The sequence below is a fragment of the Balaenoptera physalus genome (genome assembly GCF_965194825.1).
Source record: "Balaenoptera physalus genome assembly, chromosome: X".
Classification (NCBI taxonomy): domain Eukaryota; kingdom Metazoa; phylum Chordata; class Mammalia; order Artiodactyla; family Balaenopteridae; genus Balaenoptera; species Balaenoptera physalus.
The window spans coordinates 103,748,874-103,771,315 of record NC_138903.1 but is presented as its reverse complement, the minus strand read 5'-3'; the positions used below and the strand labels follow the sequence as shown (position 1 = coordinate 103,771,315).

At 36.4% G+C, this 22,442-nt stretch overlaps 1 protein-coding gene across 19 annotated transcripts in view; it reads left to right on the top strand.

The window, feature by feature from the left end:
* KLHL13 (kelch like family member 13) overlaps positions 1 to 22,442 on the top strand; it is a 384,258-nt gene that overhangs the window by 315,739 nt on the left and 46,077 nt on the right. The window contains exons 1-2 of one of the 19 annotated variants that reach the window (XM_082445518.1): positions 8,322 to 8,412; positions 8,920 to 8,964. The exons of 16 other annotated variants lie outside the window; for them this stretch is intronic. In XM_082445518.1, coding sequence (XP_082301644.1) covers positions 8,366 to 8,412; positions 8,920 to 8,964 — 92 coding nt within the window. In that variant the 5' untranslated portion in view covers positions 8,322 to 8,365. 2 more of the 19 variants (XM_082445517.1, XM_082445516.1) reach the window with 2 other exon arrangements.

Sequence of the window (22,442 nt, the reverse complement as noted above, 5' to 3'; positions counted from 1 at the left end):
GTGACTTTTGATATTTTTAAGAGTTAACCTATCCCAGTTGTTTTCAATTTAATTTTTAATTTTTTAAAACACTAGGCTATCTAGGATTCTGGATGGTTAAGGCTTAATGGTAGCAATAGATTTATGCTTACTCATGTTTCATATGTGAATATGCAGTCGGCCCGATTAGATTTTAAGGGATTTGTGGCTGGGGAACATGTGTTCTGTTGTATACTTGTAACATCTAGCAAAGTCATAACTTCTCGGTACTCACTGATGATTGAGCGAATTCAGCTCGCACGTCTTCTCTACAGGTTTTGGTCTTGGCATAGTGAGTGGATTGATTTTGGTGTTTGTGAAGTTCAAGGAGTCTATCTTACACTGTCAGGGACGGCTAATATACTACAGAGGCCTCAGTATAAACAAATGCATTTTAGTTGACAAATGCGAAAACGTGGTCCTAATTAATCAATTGGCTAATGCTTGTTCCCTGTTTAGAGTATCAGTTTAAGCTCGATCTTGCTGCTTCTTCACCCTTTTTGGAATACAAGTTATGTTGTTCTGTGCTTTACAGATCTGAATCTCAAAAACTGTTGATTCTGGAAATCCCTAAACACAAATATTTTTGTTTACTGGCTGGACAGCATCAAACAAAATGGCCAGACCTTGTAGTGGAAGACTCATAAAAATGCTCAAAAGTGTCTCTGACTTACGTCAAGCTGAATAAGGAATGAATGAATAAATATATGCTAGCTAAAGATGTATTTTACTCAAGTGTTGTATACCTTCAGAATTCCATGAGAAATAACTGATTATTGAAAACATATATTTGATTTTGAAGACGTGAAGTGGTTCTGAACTACTGGTTGAAGTAGACAGACTTAGAAAGACAGTCAGGAACCCCAAATTTAAATCGCATCTAGCTAAAACCTACGGTCAGCCTAGAAGATGAATTCTGTTTTCCTGAATTCTGTTTTCCATTCCCTCATGTCAGAATCACATTTACTTTACTTAGTAATACAACATGAGATAGAGGAAAAGAAAGGATTTCCCCCACTGGACAACCATTGCATCCAAGTAATGAAATTAGACATAAATCTAAAATAATGCTGTTGTTAGTTTGTAACGCATGAACACTTTATATAACATGAGTTAATGATGTCTTCCATCATAGGATTTTCATAATTGCTAAATATGTTTTTGAGGCATAGCAATTTTTAATTGCACACTAGCTTCTGTAATTTAGACTTACTACCATATATTTGGCATCTTGCAGTATAAATGTTTCTATACCTCCCTCCCTGCCTTTCTTTTAAGAAAAAAGTCTTTAGGGAGTTCCTGGTAGCCTAGTTGTTAGGATTCTGGGCTTTCAGTGCCGTGGCCCAGGTTCAACCCCAGGTCGGGGAACTGAGATCCCGCAAGCCACACGACGCAGCCAAAAAAAAAAAAAAAAACAAACAAACAAACAATCTTTAGAACTTATGATTACCCATGAGAAGAACTCTAAATTAGAAAATGAGAAGGATCTCAAAATACTCATGAAAATACAGGTATTGAACTGTTTGCTAAGTCTCTTTAATACCACCATAGTAGGCAGATATCGCAACTAAATTATACCTTTAAGAAAACTATTGGTCCCCATGTTATGGCAGTGGGTCACAAGGTTCAAGTTTGAAGTTGAGCCTTTTTTGGACTTTAAGATATTCTCATTCATTATATAGCTAAAACCCTTTATTTTTAAACAATAATAGTTTACATAGATATATGTATAGGAAATTTGAAGCTTTAATGATTAGGCCTGGGAAATGGTAAAAACAAAATTAAAGCAATTGCATATAAAGGGCCTTCTTCATGGAAAATTTAAGTAATGTGGTATAATCTCAATGAGTCATTAGGATTAGCTTTTCACGAAAGTGTTTGCTTCTGGTTAGCAAAATATTATTGTGATTACCCTAAGTATTTGTAACCAAGATTTACAAATACTCAGGGAGAAGAGGTGGAACAACTTAGGTAGTCGCCTAGATCTCATTTTTGCCTGTAACATTTATGGTGCGCATGTGAATGTTATAATAACTCTTTAGATAAAAGGATATAAATATGATTTTTTCAAGATAGTAGTATTATTTCATTAATTTTAATTGGGATATTGAGGAAAATGTCTTATTCTAAAGGTCTTTCAGCAACTCAGATTTTTGTAAAAAATATAGGTATTACTGAAAGAATGTATAACATAGGAAATGTTGACTTTCTTTAACTGGCATGCTTTTGAGACTTAGGTATGTGATGTGCTTATTATTTTAAAAAGTTTTTCAACCATTATAGATAAACATTATTAGAAATTATTTACTCTTATCAACATAGTTCATAATTTACAAAAATTAAGATTGTAATATTGCTTATTACTTTGTCTTCATGCACAGTTTGTAGTGTTGCTTCTATAGTTGATGCCACAAAGTAGTGAAACTATTTGAAAAGCTTTATATGCATATAATTTTTAGTCAGTAGAGCCATATTCTTAACTTTTCTTTCAGTAACACTGCACATTTTAAATACATTTTTATTTTGATAAGTTTGCAGGTTTAATGTACAAACACATCAGAAACTCTAACAATAGTTTGGCTATTTTATTTACCAAATGTAATTTAAGGAGATACTTAGGAAGTTGTTGAGAGACAACTAAACAGATAAATTATTATTATTTGAGGTGAGAGCAGAGATTTTTCCTTAGAGCAATCCATCATCACTATCAGTGACGCCTTTATTTTATTTAAGAAAGTATGTATTCTGGGTGATTTTCTTCAACGTAATGCTTACTTTTAACAAGACAATGTGTATATTTAATTATTTTTTCATTTTAAAGACTTTATAGCCTAAAATTATCAAATTAACAGATGGATATTCCTTTTACTTTGAACTCTGCTTTTAGTAATAGCAGAATCAATAACAGCATTTTTAAAACTTTTCAGGATATATCCTGGCTTCAGTACACAGTTCTTATTTAATCACTACCCTGCTTATAAAAATCTCGCTTTCAATCTACTCAACAAATACTTACTGAGTGCTTTCCCATGTGCCAGGAATAGTGATCAATTAGGAAGATAAAGATTCAGGGATTCCTTCTTGAAGGAGGAGCACGAGTTTGGGGAGGGCATCTCAGGCAAAGTAGCAAAGCTGGAGCACGGGGGTGTCCTAACAGCAGGCCTCTTATTGGAGCACTGGATACATTATCCCTATTTGATGATCATAAACTGTCTCTGTAAATGGCTTTTTCAACAATTTAAAAATGGTAATGCAAAATCAGGTACATAGATAGTATGTACGTAAAAATCATTGATTTCCACCATTACCCCTCCCAATACACCCACTTTGATTTGGGGTTTAAGGCATTTTTTAATACATGGGAATACTTAAGAATTAATTTAGGTTATGCATGTCAAAGATGTATGAAGACTTACTTGGGCATATGGATTTGGGAATCATGTGAATGAAGAACTCAAGGGTAGCGCCCCCCCCCACAAAAAAAGCCATAAAGAATATAGATACTGCAGAAAACAAAAGGAAGAAGGAAGGGCAAGGACTTCTGAATTTCCCATTCAGTGCAAATCCTTTTTTCAGCGTGGTGAGATTAAGGGTAGTCAGAATCTGTGGGTCATTGGGTCCGCAACAGCTGGATCTCTCTTGTTGCCTGCACAGTCCTTTCTACACCAACTCCCATCTTAGCCTCATAACCTCATTCATCTGACCCCCGGTTATAAAAGGTGCTACACGAACATCAGGAACCACTACCATTCTGGCTTTCCATTCTCCCTCCAGCCAGTCCATTACCTTCCTCACCCTTACTTTTTTCCCCCTTTGTTCCCCTTACCTTATCAGCTTACTAGCTCCTCTTATTGCTGTTCTATACCTGACTCCCCCAAAACAAACAAAGAAACAAACAAACGTTTAGTACCCATATTTTCCTTTGGAAATGTTAAAGATCGGAAGAGTATTTCCCTTCACATTACTTATGCCATCATGGCCTGAGGAATTCTCTGTGCATATACACACACATGTGCGTATGTGCCTGCACAAGTGTGTTTTTCTACTTGTTTATATTGTGAAGGAGATAGGTCCTACAGTAATCCAAGGCATAGTCATGTTTACAATAATCTATGTAAATTCTTTGTGCGACTGTAAGAGTCTACACAGTTCCGTTAAGGAAATTGATTTGTGAGAAGGTGCTTATAAAAGATGAAATAATCACTTTCCAAAGCAGCTGTCTTTGAGGAATGTCTAGGATTTTCCATTTTGATCTTAGCAAGGCTACATATCAGAGTATCTAGTAAGAAATTTTTAATGTATTTGATATTCAATTTCCTAAAACAAATAAAAAGGAGACACACACACACCTAAGTATATATAGCCATTCGCGTGAACAGTTCTATTTCCTGTAATGAGGAGCCCTGAGTGTATTAAGAATTGTGCTCTGTTGTCTAGAATTTAACTTTTTGTATGCTTTAAAGGGTTTAAGAGTCCTACTTGGTTGCCATCCAAGTACTTTTACTGATTGGTAGAATATAAACAGAGCACACGATTTGGCATGATCTACAGTCTTGTCTGAGCAACAGGAATAACATGGATCTCCCAGATTAGTCTGAAGGGACATTGTCAGGACTCCAGAAGATTACACAGTGCCTGCTCATACAAACGATGGTTAATGCTATTATTCTTCAGTTGTACTTACCACGGGATTAACCAAAACTTGCAAGAAAAAGGTAGGTTAGTTCTTAGGGAATATTGGGAAAATATGGAGAAAGAGGTCAGATATGTGACATATTAGTCAATTCATTTCACGAGTTGGTGGTACTGGAGACAAACTGTAGCAGTCAGTAAGCAAATTAAACTTTCACATAAAGTTATTTAGAAACATTTACATTGAGAAAAAAATTAGACTCTTGGCTGTATATTTCACTTTTCTCTCATACTATGACTGGCTTAATTTTTACTCACCGTTTTCTCCCTGATCATTCTTAAACACCTTCTGGAATTAAGATTTTGGAAATGGTCTTTCTACACACGTTTGTATTTTTGGTGTTTCTTTCCCATGTCTGTCTTTGAGTGTACATATAATTGGAGGAATAAATAACTCTTTGTAGTTCTTGTTTCTTTTGAATACATTGAGACATTTGTAGAATGTGGTTCACTTCATATGGAAACAAACATCTTCTGGAACTGTCTCATTGAGAAGAAAGGACAGTAGGGATTCTAGAGCAGGAGTCCTAGACTAGGAGATGGAATTTGGTTTCTAGTTCCAGTTCTGCTACTAGCTAGTAGCGTGGCAAGTTAACTTCTCTGGGCTTCAGTTTTTTCATCTATACAATGAGGGTACTGAGCAAGATGATTTGTAAAAGTTCTACAAATCTTCTCTTTCTACTTTGGGAACCAGGGAATTCTGTGTTGTAAGATTTGGCCAAGAATGACTCCTTTCGTGGCCTTGACCAAGTCCCAACATTGTTCTTTATTACATCTCTGAAATACGCATTCACAGGTATTTTTAAGTGATTAATGTTCATACAATGTTTTGAAGAGCTTTTGTGCATGTTGTCTTTCTATCCCATTTTATGCAGTTGTCCATAATAGAAACCAAGTGTTCTGTAAATGAAATCAGTGTTTCCTGTGATGTGAACAAGGGCTTTTGACATTTCCCAGTCTAAATATTTTTTTAATTAATTAATTAATTAATTTGTTTATTTTTGGCTGTGTTGGGTCTTCATTGCTGTACGCGGGCTTCCTCTAGTTGCGGCGAGCAGGGGCTACTACTCTTGGTTGCAGTGTGCAGGCTTCTCATTGCGGCGGCTTCTCTTGTTGCGGAGCATGGGCTCTAGGTGTGCCGGCTTCAGTAGTTGCAGCACGTGGGCTCAGTAGTTGTGGCTCACGGGCTCTAGAGCGCAGGCTCAGTGGTTGTGGTGCACGGGCTTAGTTGCTCCACAACATGTGGGATCTTCCCGGACCAGGGATCAAACCCGTGTGCCCTGCATTGGCAGGCGGATTCTTAACCACTGCGCCACCAGGGAGGTCCCCCCCAGTCTAAATATTAAAGTAGTGGGACCACTGAGCTTGCATAAAATTATATTTAAAATATATATTTAATCATTTTCTTCCTTTCACTCTGTAGGTGAAAACATTTTTAGTTCTAGAATGTAATGGTAATTACACTCCGTAGTTGCTACTAGAGTCGCCGTCAGGGTAGTAAAATCTGATTAATTTGGACTCTGCTAATTTGTAATTGGGGTGATTTTACCTGGCTGAAGTTTATTTCCAAACGATGTATGAGGAATGGTGTTGTTAAGCAATTTAATAGTGTAAAGTATATTTCATGGACTATATTTCTAGTTAAGGGAATTATTTTTAAAGCCTTTGGCGTATTGGTTGTTTGCTCATGAGAGAGAATTACAAATGACTTCTAGCAATTTGTTAAAGCAAAAGAACTGAATATAAATAAATGCTCATCATCAGATATAATGCTTTTAGGGTTTTGGGGTCTTTAAGAGTGTTTAGGATGGGTGGAAGAAAGCAGTCTTTCTTTTCACTTTGAACAAATATTACAACCGTTGGAGTGCTACAAAAACAGGTTCTGAACATTAAGTCTAAGAGATGATTTGATGGTATTGGTTGATTTCTTTGGAGCCAAATGAGATTAGACCAAGAATATGTTGGTTTTTTGAATCAGTTGATTGTTCGTAGTAGAATAATAACTTGAGAACCTTTGCAATAAAGTGATCTTCGCCTGTTTTGGGAGGTTACCCTCTTGGAAATTTGGAAAACTCTGCATTCACCCTATTTCCCCCTCATAAATATTGAATAGTCTTCACAGATAAAGACTTAAAACACTTAATTAACTACCTTGGTTTTACATAGGTTTGGGGGTCTTTGTTCTCAGAAGGAGAAGTTACATTTGCAATTACTACTTTGTAATATTTTCATAAGCTGGAAAGTGATTGAAGTTCCTCTCTAAAATCTAAAATTGCTCCATATAGCTAATTTGTAGCTGTTTTATGTTTTATATTTTTAAATGTTTGAGAATGCTTCAGGGCTTTGGAATGAGACATTCCAAACTTGCTTGATGAGTATGTGTGTGTGTGTGTGCGCGCGCGTGTGTATTTTCCTTCTTGGGGTCTCCAACAAGTTACCACTGCCAATTGTACCTAGGACCTTTTTGCTCCTTAACTATTAAGATTATTATACAAATCCTTCTAATGTAAAATATTGACTACAGTTTATTTGTATTAGTGGCACTTTTTAAAAACCTCTAAAATGTATTTTGGCCACTAAGATATTGATAAATATTCCTTTCTCTGATTCCTTTGAAGATTTCTGTGAGACAGTTTTTGGCGGGGGTACTGAAAAGAGTTGGAAATATCATTTAACCCTTTAGTTGCTTGACTGAGTTTTTGTGCAGTGTTTGTGTCTGATAGATTGAATAAAAATTATTTGTGAGGTAGTGATGGCTGAGACCTATTTAGTATTTAATAAAGTTTATGCATTACTGGTCAGTGTTTCAAAATAAGCTTTCTCTCTCCTTAGGTATGTATGCGTGAATGTATATACTGCGTATACATATATGTTGGATTTCATAGGAAAATACATTGTTGAATATTGATGTGTTCTTGAAGGTACTTGTGATTACCTTAGGTGATTTCACGCTGTATTCTGGTATATGAAATTACGTATTTTGCAATTTTTGAAAGCAGTGTCTTTCTTACAGAAATAATTATCTGTGCTTTTTGAATACAAATGAGAAAGGCTCTTCGGGACTAAATCTCAATCCTTCAAAAACTGGGAATCGTTTGGAAAGAGCATATGAAAGCCAGCTACTTAAGTTGGAAGCACAAGCTTATTGTTTGAATGTAAACTTGAAAGTAAATATGAGCTTTTCATCACTGCGATGAGTTTTTTGAAAGGTAGCGGCTTTCATGTCAATGGCGGTCCTCCTTTATTAAGCTTGCATTTGATGAAGATGGGTAATTCGGTTTTTAGGTAGAAGGTGGAAGGACACATTGAGGGTAGATATTTAGTGATGGCGACTTGCCTACATCAGAAATAAAATTCTTCAACCTGAAAATAAAGAGTTCAGCATAATACCGGTTTATCCTATTTTCACTTCTTTGAATTGTGTAGAAAGTGTGTGAGTTTGGTGCTTTAAACAGAAACTTGAAACACCCAGTCGCGTTCTGGGCATTTACAACGCTATTTTCTGGCAGTATTTTAAAACAATACAGATGAAGCCTCTATTTGCCGTTACTTTCATGAAATACGTCAACCTGCCTTTGACGGCAGCTTGAATTTTTGAACCTCCTTGTCAGTCACTAACCCCTAGAGGTTACCGGACCCGCCGCTGAGCTCTGGAATGGTCCCTGCTGGACACCTGCTTGGTGTCTCTCCTCTAGGCAATTTGTGAGCTGTTTGGGGGCGGGGGAGGCGTGAAGGAGGGTGAAGGGGAGGGAAAGGGGGAGAGAAGAAGGGGAGGGCAGCACTGAATTAGATTGTTGATAGCGTCCCTCCGAGGACTGCTATTAAGAGCACGCTATTCTGTACTTCTCTGCTGCAGAAGACAGAGTGATATTCGTGTTAGCACACAGCATGTTGTAAATGTATGAGATTTTTGCTCATCCTGGCTTGGAAATAAGAATAGGGAAAAGAGAGCAACTTGAATCAGAAGCTACTAGAAGAGCGTGCAGAGTTCTGCAGCAGTTTATATTTGTTCTTACATTTTGCCTTCTTCTAACTGGAAAACAGAGAGACTGGCATTTTTTTAAACGGGCGCTTCCCATAATGGCATTCTTGTATTGTGTGGCCAGAGCTTGCACAGGAGGAAAGCAGGCTGCCGAATTTAGTCACTGATCTCTGTTAGCTGTGGCCTAAGGCTATGCTGAGGTTTATATCCCATTTGTATTGTTGCAGCTCAAAAGAAGAATGTTCAGAGGATGACAAGTGTATTCTGAGTAGGTATGTTGTTTCATTTTCATATGAAACCCGTCTATTTTTTTTTCCTGCTACTATTGGTCAGAAATCAGGTTAATAGGTGCAGAATATAGTGCAGTGCTGCAGTATCCCTGTTAAGGTAGAACAATGGTAATGCAAGCTTAAAATAATACCAAAAAAAAAAAAAAAACCACCCCAAACCCTAGCCGCTTTTATCAAATAAAGCTGCATTGTGTGGTATGCACAGTGCAGTCTTTTCAAAAAAATATACTGCAGTCAACGCTTTCCTAACGAGGTGGCACTATTGTTGAGTTCGAACGATAGAATCATCATTTGCTTTAGGGGACAGGAGGATTTAAAGGAGGTACCTTGCAGCCCTATTTTACAGATTGGAAGCATCGGTTTAAGGGCACTGGCAGAATCGTTTGCTTGTTCTCCGCGGCAGCCACTGCTGTGTCAGTACAGTGTGGAATGGAAGTCCTAGTTGGTAGTCTGTTATGGAAACGCTGTTTACTGTTATTGTAGTACCGTGGTGACAACATGCCATTGAAATGGAAAACGAGCTCTCCTGCTATCTGGAAATTCCCAGTTCCTGTGCTTAAAACATCCAGGTCAACTCCACTTTCTCCAGCATACATGTAAGTGAGAGAAAATAGGATATTAAAGTGGGATTTCATTCATGAATCAACCTTGTGGCAAAAGGGGGTAAAAATCCCAAACAGCAACATCCAAAACCCCACAAGATTAAAAACCTCAAGCTTGCTTACATTTAAATATATTGGCATGCCCACATTTTACCATTGTTTTGTTTTTCTAGGAGTTTATGTTTCTTTTCATTTAAAGTGCCTAATGGTAATGTAATTACTAAGATGAAAGTCTAAAGGTATATCTAAGGAATTGCATAAGGATAAACTTTTACATTGGTTGGATGTTTTGAATCTTTGTGTATCTGAAATACTTAAGATGACTTATTTTGTGTAATGGCACAAAAACTGCTGATGATTGATGTTGATGTGTTGAATATGGAAATGCTTTCTATAATTTTTTGATGAATTTGAAACATTCGGAGTTAACACATTGATCAGAAAATGAGTCTTTTAATCAGGACTTTTATACTTGAGTTGTGTATGAACATTAATAAGTTTGATAGTATATCTTTCTCAGTTTTATAATTCGAGTTCTGAAGTATAAGTTCGAATTTGTGCAAATTATAGTTCTATGAGTAGTTATTTATATACATGGAGTTGAAAAGTGTATTATACAAATATCTATTTTAGAAATTTATTTTAAGTAAATATGTACTGAAATATATTGGGACGTCTTTCTAGAATATTTGAAAATCTTATTTTTTAAATTTGCGAAGTATTGCTATAAAAACAAAATCTGGGAGGTATAATAAAATATTCTTTTAAAGTATTGTCTGTGATCTTTTTTTAGTAGAGGAAGGAGTGAGGGAAAGCTGGACTTTTTTTTTTTATTTATTAAATAATTGTACGAGAAAAGCTTTTGAGTGAAAGTCTGTCTTAACTGTAAGTGTTCCCTTTAAAATATTTTTCAGTAGGACAGATGTGGAAAATTCTTCCCGCTTTAGGTTCATTGTGTGTTTAGAAATCTGGTGAGTTGCCATTTTATTACTTAGTTTTTGTTTTATATGAGGTTCAGATGCACAGTGGTATCTATCTGGTTCTTTGAAAGGCTTTCAGCTGCTGAGGAAGTGTGCTTGTGCTCTCAATCCAAAAGAAGCAATTCCCGGGAAAGCGAGGAAAAATGAGGACATTTCAGAGTTGAATCCTGTCATCATTTCATTTTCAGATTATTTTTTCTATTCCTTCTTAGAGATGCTTCAGGTTATTTTATCTGGGTGTTAAACTCTGTTTCCTATAAAGTTAAAAATTTAAGTTATATTTGTAAAAGAAAAAAATCAGCTCTGTTTGTTTCTCAAAAGCTGCATTTGTCAAAAGTGCAAATTAATGGAGGTGACAAGTTAATGGAGCTCCTTCAAATAATTAGAGAAAATGAGATGTGCCTGCTGACTTTATATATCTCAGCTGGTGAGAAATGACCAAAGATTTACCAAAAGCAACTTCATCATCAAAATAAAACATACACACCCCAAACTAAAACCAATAGGTTACAATTAATAATGGTTACTAATGATTCTAGTATTCCTACTGCATTTTACTGTCCAAAAGATCCAATTTGCAGCCCCTGTTGCAGCTGATTTGCTACTTTTTAGAGATGATCAAAAAATACTTACATTATTTTAATCCATACTAGCCACAAGCTCAGATACAGCTTAATACAACATCTTTAATGAACCACTTTCTTTCTTTTAAGTCCTCACCTCTTTGACCTGGTGACATGAGTGAATTGATTTAGATGAGAGAAGCCAGAAAATATCATAGATCTTGCACGTTGGCACTGAGTGTTGGTAGTACACATATGTAGAATGGAAAAGTCTATTTGAGGAGCTAGTGTTAGTCTGGACTATTTTGACATTGTGACGGTCTGTATTGTTAAATTGGCCTTAACTTATTTTTTTAATAAATAAGTTAATATGAGGTTTAAAATATTATGTAAATATACAAGAGGATATATGTTAAATATAGGAAAAGAAGACTAGCTTGGGGAGTTTAAATCAACTTTTAAATAAATTGTTTCATTTTTGACTGCTTTAGAGTTCATTGCCTTGCTGGGCCAGAAATAAAAATACCACGTTTAACATGTTGTTCTCATCAGTGCTTCCTTATATTCCATAGCACTTCTACACACAGATGATATTTAAGTTGAGCATATTTTTCACTGAAAAATTGTAAAGAGTAAGTTAGAATCCTGGGTCAAGTAACATCATGTTTGCTCTCATGGCCGGTTGGGTTGGCAAACATAGATTAGATGGCTACTTGTGTCTTTTGGGTCTAAAGTCTTTGCATTGAAATGGAGCAGTTAAATTCTGACTCTTTGATAGATTGTGATATTTTAGAATTTACCTGTAAAATTATGTATAAACATTAAAAATACTATCTTGAATATAGAATTCTTCCCAGTTAATATAAGCATCTTTTGGTATATTTGCTTGTATTGGTTTGTAATGTTTTGTCGTTATTTACTGTGATTTGTCGAATACATGTTACATGATTTTCATTGATGACTTGGGTGCTTTTTCAAAGACTGAAATTTCAATATAAAATATTTTTGCTTGTAGTAAAAATGTGTTGTAGTAATGGAGCAAATATGGAGAAATATAAAGGTTCCTTATGGTTTCTTTCTAAACTCAATGTAGGTGCTGCTGGCTAGAACTCTTCCATTGATGCTGGTGATAGGGCACTGCTGCTATCCACTAGTGAAAGCTAGAATAGAGAATGTTTTACTTACTGCAAACATTGAACAGAAAAGCTTTTTTTCCTTGTGAATTTAAAGTCCAAGTTGGCTTGCTTTCTGCTTGTTTAGAACCTGAACGTGAGTTAAAACCTTTCCATATTTTCAAGACTTATTGATGATAAAGACAATATTTATGGTAATATTAAGGAAAATAGTTTCTTACATAGCATAAAGTGCTTTTCAAATTGTGTTAAAATATGATTTGGGAAGAGTGGAGTATCATAAAGACAAAAGATTTGGGAAAGTAATCCTTTGGCCTCCAGATAGCTTGATTACCAAATATTATTTAGTCTTTATTAGGTAGAGTCTCCCTTCAGCTTCAGTTTTGAACACTTGCAAGGGTGGTGTGCCATCCATGTGGAATTCTGAAGGGACTGTCTTGATCGAAATCTGAGTGATGTGTTTGTGTTACACTCTGTTCAGCAGAAGGTTGAAGTTCAACCTTAGCCTGAAGGAGTATCTCCTGGTCAGTGTAAGCTGAATTAGTAGACTCTGCTCCTGACAGGTGTGAACCATGTAAATTAACCTGTCAATTTGCCTAAATTAATAAAGCTGAAAGGGCAGTCACTTCTAAGTGGTTTTCTGGTATTTTGGTATTCATTGTTTTCAAGCAGCAAGTGATTCCTTCAGGCTGATGTTATAGGGTTAATGTATTGTTAGATTCTAAGGACACACTGAAATAGAACAGAATTAGCATTAGCTATCTTTTTATCTTTTCTTCACAAGCAGTTAAGTCTTGCTAATAATGGTGTGGCCACAAGGAGGAAGACAATGGGTAAGAATGAACCAGCACAATGTAACAGTGAATCATAGCAAGCCAGACAATGGGTGTAGAATGAGTGTTAGTGAATTAAACTTGTCCTCTCTTAGCCAATACACTTGTATTCAGTTAGCGTCCTGTTTACAACTATTTTATTTACTGTGTAAAATATATTTTAGAGTAAGTGCCAATAGCACTGACTTTTATAGCAATCATTTTCTATCATTTCATCCTTGAGATTCAGTATCTAGATTTCCCTAGAAAAAATGGTGCTTTACTTTATTTAATTGTCAATAATTTATCTAGATTTAGTCATACTATATAAATGTTCCTTGTTTGTGGTGATTCAAAGGACAGAGAAAATTAAAATATGCACTTTCTAAATTTGACATGTTTTCTATCCCCTAAGATTGTCTTTTTTCTAATTTAGTGAATAAAATACAACCTTGAAAATAAAATAAAACAAAACCTTAGGTATCTTTTTCATCTAGCAAAATACTTCCCAAATTGATATTCTCAAATTAGAAAAGAATATAATTAGTTAGATATTTTCACAATTAGTGTATACATAAACTTTTGTTTCTGTCTGCTTAATTTGTTTTTTTACAACATATGCTCAATCTAACAAAATTATGTGGAGAAATAACATAAATAACACAGAGCAATTTAGCGCTCATCTGTAACTTTTGTAGCATGTTTCTTGTGAATTTCCATTGTCTGAACTTGCAGAAGGGCTAGCTTAACACTTATTAATGGAAAATCATAGAGATAAAAGTGACCCTAGATGTCATTTAGAGAATCCAGATCCCCTTTAAAGCAGGAATCCTTCCTGTGACAACTGTGAAAGATGCTGATGCACGTTCTCCTTGATCACTGTCAGTGACAAAGAGCTCACTACCTCCCCAAGCCAGCACCTTTCATTCGTGGACAGCTCTTCCATGCATTGAGCAAAATCAATTCCTCTTATCTTTCATCTCCTATTCCTAGTGTGGCCTTCTGGAGCTATGGAGAAAAATATTATTTTCTCCATAGCGTACAAGCCTGGAAATCTTCTTTCTTTAACCATTACTCATGTGACATGTTTTCCAGACTCTTCACTCTGCTGGTTGTCCCTCACCCTGATAGTTTTTTTGTGTTAAACTTTATACAAGGTACTACATCTGAATGAGATGCTCCCCACACGGTCCGACTAGAAGAGACCTCTCTCCTTTCATACAGGCGTTTTGCTTATCTTAAAGAGCCTGCGATTATATTATTTTTTAATCATAGCATTCACCCTGAACCACAGTGACTCAGAGTTTACAAACTTCTTTTCGGAGGCTTACGACTAGATTGCTTGTTCCTCCTAGTCAGCGTTTATTCTCTTGGCTACTTCAGATCTTCGAGTCTGAGGAAGTCTGGCATGTGCAAATGAAATTAAAATTTTGTTTTAAAGCCTATTGTATGTGTCTTTAAAAAGATCTCTTAAAACCATTTAATGTATCTGAGGAATATTGCACACAAGAAACTTACAAGACAGAAAGCTAGTAGTTCGGATGCTTTCAGCAATTTCCAAGAATTTTACTCGTCGAAAATTTATCTAGATTCATTGTTTTTTATGCCTAAATGAGTGTTACTTCCAAGTACCCCTCAAAACATTTCCCCAGAGGGAAGAGAGACGGAAATGCAAATCTTTCACCATCATGCGAAGTCTGGAGTTACTAAGAACTCTAAGGATTCCAGACATTCTGCTTGAAATTTAGAATATTTAGATGAGACCTAAATAGGGCCAAGTTAGGGGGAGGGAAAAGAAAGAAGGAAGAAATAGGCAAGTATTTGTATTAATGACTGTATTACTTGTAAAGAGTCAAGAAATATAAGCACTGTGCATGCTGATATTTTAAATTGAAATAGCAGCCACAGTGTATTGCTTTATCTCCTCAAGGCCAAGAAAGAGGTGGTATAAACCACCTGATTCTTGGGGAATCAGTACATAAAGAAGTTACTGAGCAATCCACTTTTGAAAGAGCTCAGTTCTTTTTCAATCACCTTGTATACTGAGTTTATAATATTCAGAAGTTACTGCCTGTTATGCGCCAGGCATAACTCTGCTGGGTATTATGGATATAGTCCTTGCAGTTATTCAAAATGACTAGTCTTTATCTTCTATCTTTATTTATAAACAATTAAATTGCTTGATTTATTTTGCTCCTGTGAAAATTCTAAACCAAGACAACCAGTTTAAATAACATTCTTGTTTACTGTGCTTGCATTATTGATAATGGATTTAATGGCAATAAAAATACTACAGAGGAGAAATGTATCTGGGCTAACTGAGGAGATATGAATTGGATATAGATACGAGATTTTAAAGTGCATATTCCTATTGTGGTGATCATTTCACAATATATACAAATATCAAATCATTATGTTGTACACCTGAAACTAATACAATGTATGTCAGTTATACCCCAATATTTAAACAAAGAAAACAAGAGAAAGTACATATTCCATAAGATGGAAAATGATGCAATTTACGTTTAAACTTGATAGTCACTTTTTTAAACAAGAAAAATGGAGTGCCATTCTTTAAGTTGGACAGGGCTTAGGTGCTTTATAGCACACAAGTGTATATATTTTTACCTTACAAGCATCAACAGTTTGATCCCAGACTATATGATGTAACCTTAGAGAAAAATAAAGTTATATTATGTTTCCAATTATAGTAAAATATTTTCACTGGCATGACTTACTATGATGAGGGTATATGTTGTTTTTAACCCAATTTTGCGACATTTATGGTATGGTAAGACAGGAGCATGCCCAACTTGTTGGACAATTCTTCTTATGATATGGTTCAGTGGAGAAATGAAATAACATCTTTCCATAAGAAAAATGTAATTAAAAACAACTTTCAGAACTCTTGAATCTAGCCTATACAACAGATACTGTAAATTTCACATGAAGCATATTTATTTGCAATTTTCAAAAATGTCCTGGTTTAACATAGTTAAATAAAATACAATTTATTGAGTGCTACTATAAAAGTGCCAAGCACTGTGTTAAAAGTTCCCCAATTTTGCTGTACGGGGAGACACTGCTTTGGGAAAGATCCCTGGTGTTCTCCTTACTTGTTGCAAGTAGTAATAAATCCTTCCCTCACCGGAAAAAAAAAAGTGCCAAGCACTTTGGAAGCTGCCTCCCAAACACTCTATAAGGGTAAGTCTTTTCCCTGTTTTACTCTAAGGGCACAGTGGTTCCGAGAAGTTAATTAACTTGCTCAATGTTACACTTCAAGTAAGAGGTGAAGTGAAAATTCAAACGCAGTTCTGCTTGATTTCAATGATCTTGACTCCTCTAATGCCTTTTTCTTTTTATAGACTTTTGCTACTTTCATGCCATCTACTAATTAGGAAATATCTCACTAGAATTCGAAGAACAAAGAAGTATGACAGATGAGATAAACTTTTCTGAATTGGGTGGTGGTACAGGGAGAAGTTAGCTTTACTTTGTGGTACTGTCAAGTGGTGAAGTTGCAGGAAAATACTGGGGCAATTATCTTTACTTACTGATATGGTACTGGGATTAACCTCATTGTTTCCTATTTCTTTCGAAGCACTATTCTACCTTCGTTGGCCAACCACGTTTTTTCCCCCCAGTAATTAGCTGCCATTGACTGTAGCAGATGTGCTCTGTTTATCACAGTCCTAGGGTACTAACCAGTCAGTATGTTTAGTACTTTCTTGTGGACGTCATTGTCCCATTGCTTGATTGTGTGCAGGCACTGAGAAAAACCTCCACGTATGAGTTTTCTATTGCTGCCATATCAAATTGCTGCAAACTAATGGCTTAAAACGTCACAAATTTATTATGTTATAGTTTTTTAGGTCAGAAGTCTGGTATGGGTCTCACTGGGCTAAAATCACGGTGTTGGTGGAGCTGTGTTTGCTTCTGAGGCTCTCGGGGAGACTGCGTTTCCTGCTCGTTTGGATCATTGACAGAATTCAGTTCTTTGCAGTTGTAGAACCACCAAGGTCCTTATCTTCTTGCTGGCTGTAAGGCAACAGTTGATCTCAGCTTCTAGAGGCTGCCAGCATTCCTTGGCTTCTGGCTGCCTTTCTCCATCTTCAGCGCCAGCAATGGCAGGAGTCTTTTTCACATCTATCTCTCTCTGACCCACTCTTCTGCCTTTCTCTTCCACCTTTAAGGACTTACGTGATTAGATTGGAAGGTGCGGGGGCTCGATTGAGTTTTTGATTTAAAAGTCTTGGATACTGTATTTTAAAACAATAAAAATTTTGAGAATGAAACATTGTGAGAATGATGCATTAGAGAGGCAAGCTCATTTGAGTGTTCGTGGGCAACTGGGTTAAACTAGTGCCTTTGCCATTGCTCTGTCCTTCCTCTCTCCCCCTCCTCTCTCCCCCTCCTTCTCCATCCCCCCCAACTTGAAAGTCTCTCACTGAAGGTATTTCTACAAATTCTAAAAGACCTGTGCTCATTTACAGCTTGCCCTGTAACATCTTCTATTTTCACTCTGTTTTTCTGGTTTCAAAAATATAGTGCTTTTCACTGATCAGTGAGATCAGAACGTGACATCTTAAAAAGAGCATAAGTATCTTATTCAGGATTCTTGGGCTCTGAGAGCTGGGAGGAACCTTAGAAATCATTCTCTGTCATACCATTGTACCTTGCAAGAGAATGTGATGTTTAAGTCTGGTCACTTTTCCTCCATCTGTGTACATTCACATTTGATGATTTAACTCAGTCTTAATTTATATTTCCTTTTTATTATTTTATCCCATTTCATCAATGTATTACAAATTAATGTTAAAGACCAGTTTACTACAAAAACTTCACCTAGATTTCTCTTTATACATGTGATTACACAAGAGATTTTTCTCTTGTCCTACACTGAACTGTGTTCCTAATTAACTCACAGTTCGACCTGGCTTTAGTTTGGGTGGATCTACAAAATATTTTGAAATAGAGTTTTGAAAAGTATATGGATGTTTTAGGTTATAAGTGGATTATCCAATAGATAATCCCTTAGCATCACTAAATTGAAGTGATTTTCATTCATTATGAGCACTTTCCCTCAAAGGGTGTGCATATGTAATCATTTCTGAATGATTCACAGCTAAACAAAAGTTCATGAAACTGGAACCAAAATTTTCGTCTAAAGTAGACCAGTGACCTGGCTCATTAGCATATTTTTCATAAGTATATTGCTGAAGTATATAGATAGATGCAATTAGAGACTTTTCTTTCAAATGATGTGATCCACCATCACACCATCATATGTTTGGCTTTCTTTCATATAATTATAATTGCAGATTATATATATATATATATATATTTCTTTTTTTTTTAATTCATTTATTTTTGGCTGTGTTGGGTCTTCATTGCTGCGCGCGGGCTTCTCATTGCAGTGGCTTCTCTTGTTGCAGAGCACAGGCTCTAGGCTCATGGGCTTCGGTAATTGTGGCTCACGGGCCCTAGAGTGCAGGCTCAGTAGTTGTGGCGCACGGGCTTAGTTGCTCCGCAGCATATGGGATCTTCCCGGACCAGGGCTTGAACCCGTGTCCCCTGCATTGGCAGGCGGATTCTTAACCACTGCGCCACCAGGGAAGCCCGCAGATTATATTTTTGAATAGTGGATATTATTTGATTGCTGATGCAGCCTTGCAGATAGCCTGATCTGGGATGAATAATCCTTTAAAATAAAATAGCAGTAAGGAAAGTCGATGTTATTTATTTATTTTGGCGCTTATATGCTAAATATGAACTGATACACTTCTGTACCAGAGAGCAAAGTTTGCAATTAGTTTTGTTACTGTGGTTTATATGAATTATGCAACATGGTATTTGTTAGTAGATGATGTTGAGAATTTATTATTATTTTTATATCATTTAGTCCTTTGGAAAGTAATTATTTCTTTCACTGTGATCTCTTTGCAAGCAAGTATCCTGCCTGCTCTTTTTACATATCTCCTAGTGCAGTGGCTGGCACATAGCAGGTGTTCAGATGTTGAGTTGATGAATGAATTTTTTTTAAATTATTTATTTATTTATTTATTTATTTATGGCCACACCGTGTGGCATGTGGGATCTTAGTTCCCTGACCAGGGATCGAACGCAGGCCCCCTGGCGTTGGAAGCAAGGAGTCTTAACCACTGGACCACTGGGGAGATACCTGATGAATGAATTTAGAGAGAGTAGTTTTTAGGTCTGTAGCCTTGTGCAAATTATTTCACTCAAAGTGTGTTGCATTTCTTCATTTCATATATAGAGGAATCTAATAAATTACAGTCTTGTTAGAGAGTAAGTTACAGCTATCTTTCCTATGAAATGAATTAATCCAAAATCCTGATTCTGTTCCTTGCTTGCCGATAAGTACCATGATGCTGGCACCGACTGAAAGTAATTTTAGTAGAAGCAATTTACCAGTGACCAGAATACTTTTAGTCATGGTTCATCAAATTGTAATTTGATAAAGAAAGTAAAATTATATAATCTCTTCCAAGAGAGCAACTACTCTTAAAGTTAAGAGTTATTTGACTTATTTTCACATGTCCTTTACCCTGAGGGGAAAACTATTTTAGACAAATTTATGTTTTAAAACTAGTATGGTTGTACTTAAATGATAATGTGTTTTCTGTGTATAGTTTGAAAACAGGAATGGCTGACTAGGATAAAAGGAAATCTGAGTAGGGTTTAGGAAAAATAAAAAAATGAACTACATTTACTTATGTTCTGAATTGTTTTATACTTAAAAAGGCTAAACCTAATTGCAAAGGTTTAGCAGATATTATTATTATTATTATTATTTTTGGCCTCACTGCGTGGCTTGTGGGATGTTAGTTCCCTGACCAGGGATTGAACCCGGGGCCACGGCAGTGAAAGCGTTGAGTCCTAACCACTGGACCACCAGGGAGTTCCCAGCAGATATTCAATTTAAATTAAGTTTTCCTCCTATCAGAAATATTTTAAATAAATGCTTTTACACATTGCTTGGTTAACAGTAGGACAAAAAGGCATAGCAGTTACTAATGTATGAAAACAACATATTCTAAAGCAAAACAATTGATAGTTTGTGAATAAATTTGGATTTTTATTTATTCTCAAATCATTAAATATATATTTACTTTGAATTATTTGCCAGAATGTGCAACTAGTTAAGGAGGGTTAGTCCAAGAAGCCTTGAATGCAAGAGTGTAGGATATGGCTTTTGTTCAGCAAGCAGAGAGGAGTGATTGAATACTGCTCTTGGAAAACTGCGCCCGGTCCCCCACCCCACCCCGTCTCCCCCCGCCCCGCCCCCGCCGAAACTATAAATACAATCACAGTATGTGAAGATGCTGTACTGTAACAAATATGTAGTTTATGTTACTAACCAAATCCAAGGAAGAGGTAATAGATACCCAAAGTGTGGTAGGGGCAGTGAGAGTGGAGAGGTGGTGAAAGACGCATACTAGAGAGATACTTAGTAGTACTTTGTCAGTTGCCTGGGCGTAGAAGATGGGGGAGAACTAGGAGTCTAAGATGACTGAAATATTTTGATGATAACAATTTTCTTTTAGAATCCAGAATATCCTATCTATGTCTCTCTTGAATGCATGACATCTAGATACATTTGAGATTCCTGAACTTTCTTCTGACTGACCAAGCTTCCAGGAATAATCATTAAGAACTATGTAGTCAAATTCATTTCCCTTGAGAGTACCTTTAAATAAGCCAGTTTTCTCCTTAAAGCATGATCTACAAAAAGATTGGATTTGGGACATTTAAAATGACTTATTGCTTCAAGAAATAGCTTGTTGTAGATGGAATGAGTTGAGGGGAATCGCATTTAGACTAGCATTTTCCAACTAGCTGGGCAAACTTTTTTTTTTTTTTTTTAAGTTTGTAATTATTTATTTATTTATTTTTGGCTGTGTTGGGTCTTCGTTTCTGTGCGAGGGCTTTCTCTAGTTGCGGCGAGCGGGGGCCACTCTTCATCGCGATGGACGGGCCTCTCACTGTCGCAGCCTCTCCCGTTGCGGAGCACAGGCTCCAGACGCGCAGCCTCAGTAGTTGTGGCTCACAGGCCCAGTTGCTCCGCGGCATGTGGGATCTTCCCAGACCAGGGCCCGAACCCGCGTCCCCTGCATTGGCAGGCAGATTCTCAACCACTGCGCCACCAGGGAAGCTCCGGGCAAACTTTTGACACCTTGAGCCTCCTCTCCTCATCTTCTTGGTGACTCTTCTCTGCATCCTTCTCACCTGCACCCTGAGAGTCAGAAATTATAAATTGGGGTATGAAACACTGGTTTAAAGGACAGTATGGAAGGAAGGAAGGGAATGCTTCTCTCTTGCTTAATATCCTTCTGTCCTATTTGTCTCAAACAGATCGAGGCAGTACTTCATTACTACTTCACAATTCATAGATCGCTCTGCAAAACACATACACAGTCTGAAAATGCTCCAATTAGCTTCTATTCAAAATTCCCACTTAGATGACTGGGAAATGTGAGTCCTGGATGCCTACTGTCATGTTGTTTAAATAATGTGGTCTGCCTCTACCCTTTTTGCGTTCCACCCAAGAACACAAACTTTCTTGAAGCCAGAGGCCATAATGTTCCTAAAAAGAAACACCTTTCCCCCAAAGTGGCAAACTCCTCAGTGAATTGTAATTTGCATCTACTCCCTCAAAAAAAATAAATAACCAGTCTCCCTTTCAGGAAGTCTTTACCAATTTTATCAAGAATACTTAATATTTGGGGTAAACATAGTCATGGTACATAAATACTTTATGCAAAGGACTCCTTCCTTAGTGTTGCTGTACGATGGACAAAATCTTATAAAAGTATTTTTGTAGAGCAATTTTTGTTACTCACATCAGCAGAGCCGTCTGTAGCTAGATCATGATATTGCATTGTGATAGTGAACTGCACATTATAGCGATCTTAGTTAAAATAGTTTTCTAGGACTGTAGTCAAAGTGCAGGCTCCTGATGGCATTTCAGGAGAAAAATCAGAAGTCATTTCTGCCTTTCTACTCTTAGAATATGATGCCTGAATGTGTAGATAGGTGAGCGAGCTGTAAGTGACTGTCAAGATTTCTTTCATTTTCTAACAACCTAAGAACTTAAGGTCAGGAATGGTTTTTTTCTTTATGGTAAGCATTGTACAAGAGGGATAACTTAAAGTCTTAGAGCTAAGTTTTATTTTGAAAAAAACCTTAATGGTGAGGCAAATATGTACAAAATGGAAAATAATTTTAATATGAAAAATTGTACTAAAATTAGACTTTTTGCTTCACCAAGCTCCACGTCTGAAACAAACTTGAGAGAGCTATCCTTAGTGTGACTCTTTGGGTTTAGAGTCTGTCTTTGATTTCTCTT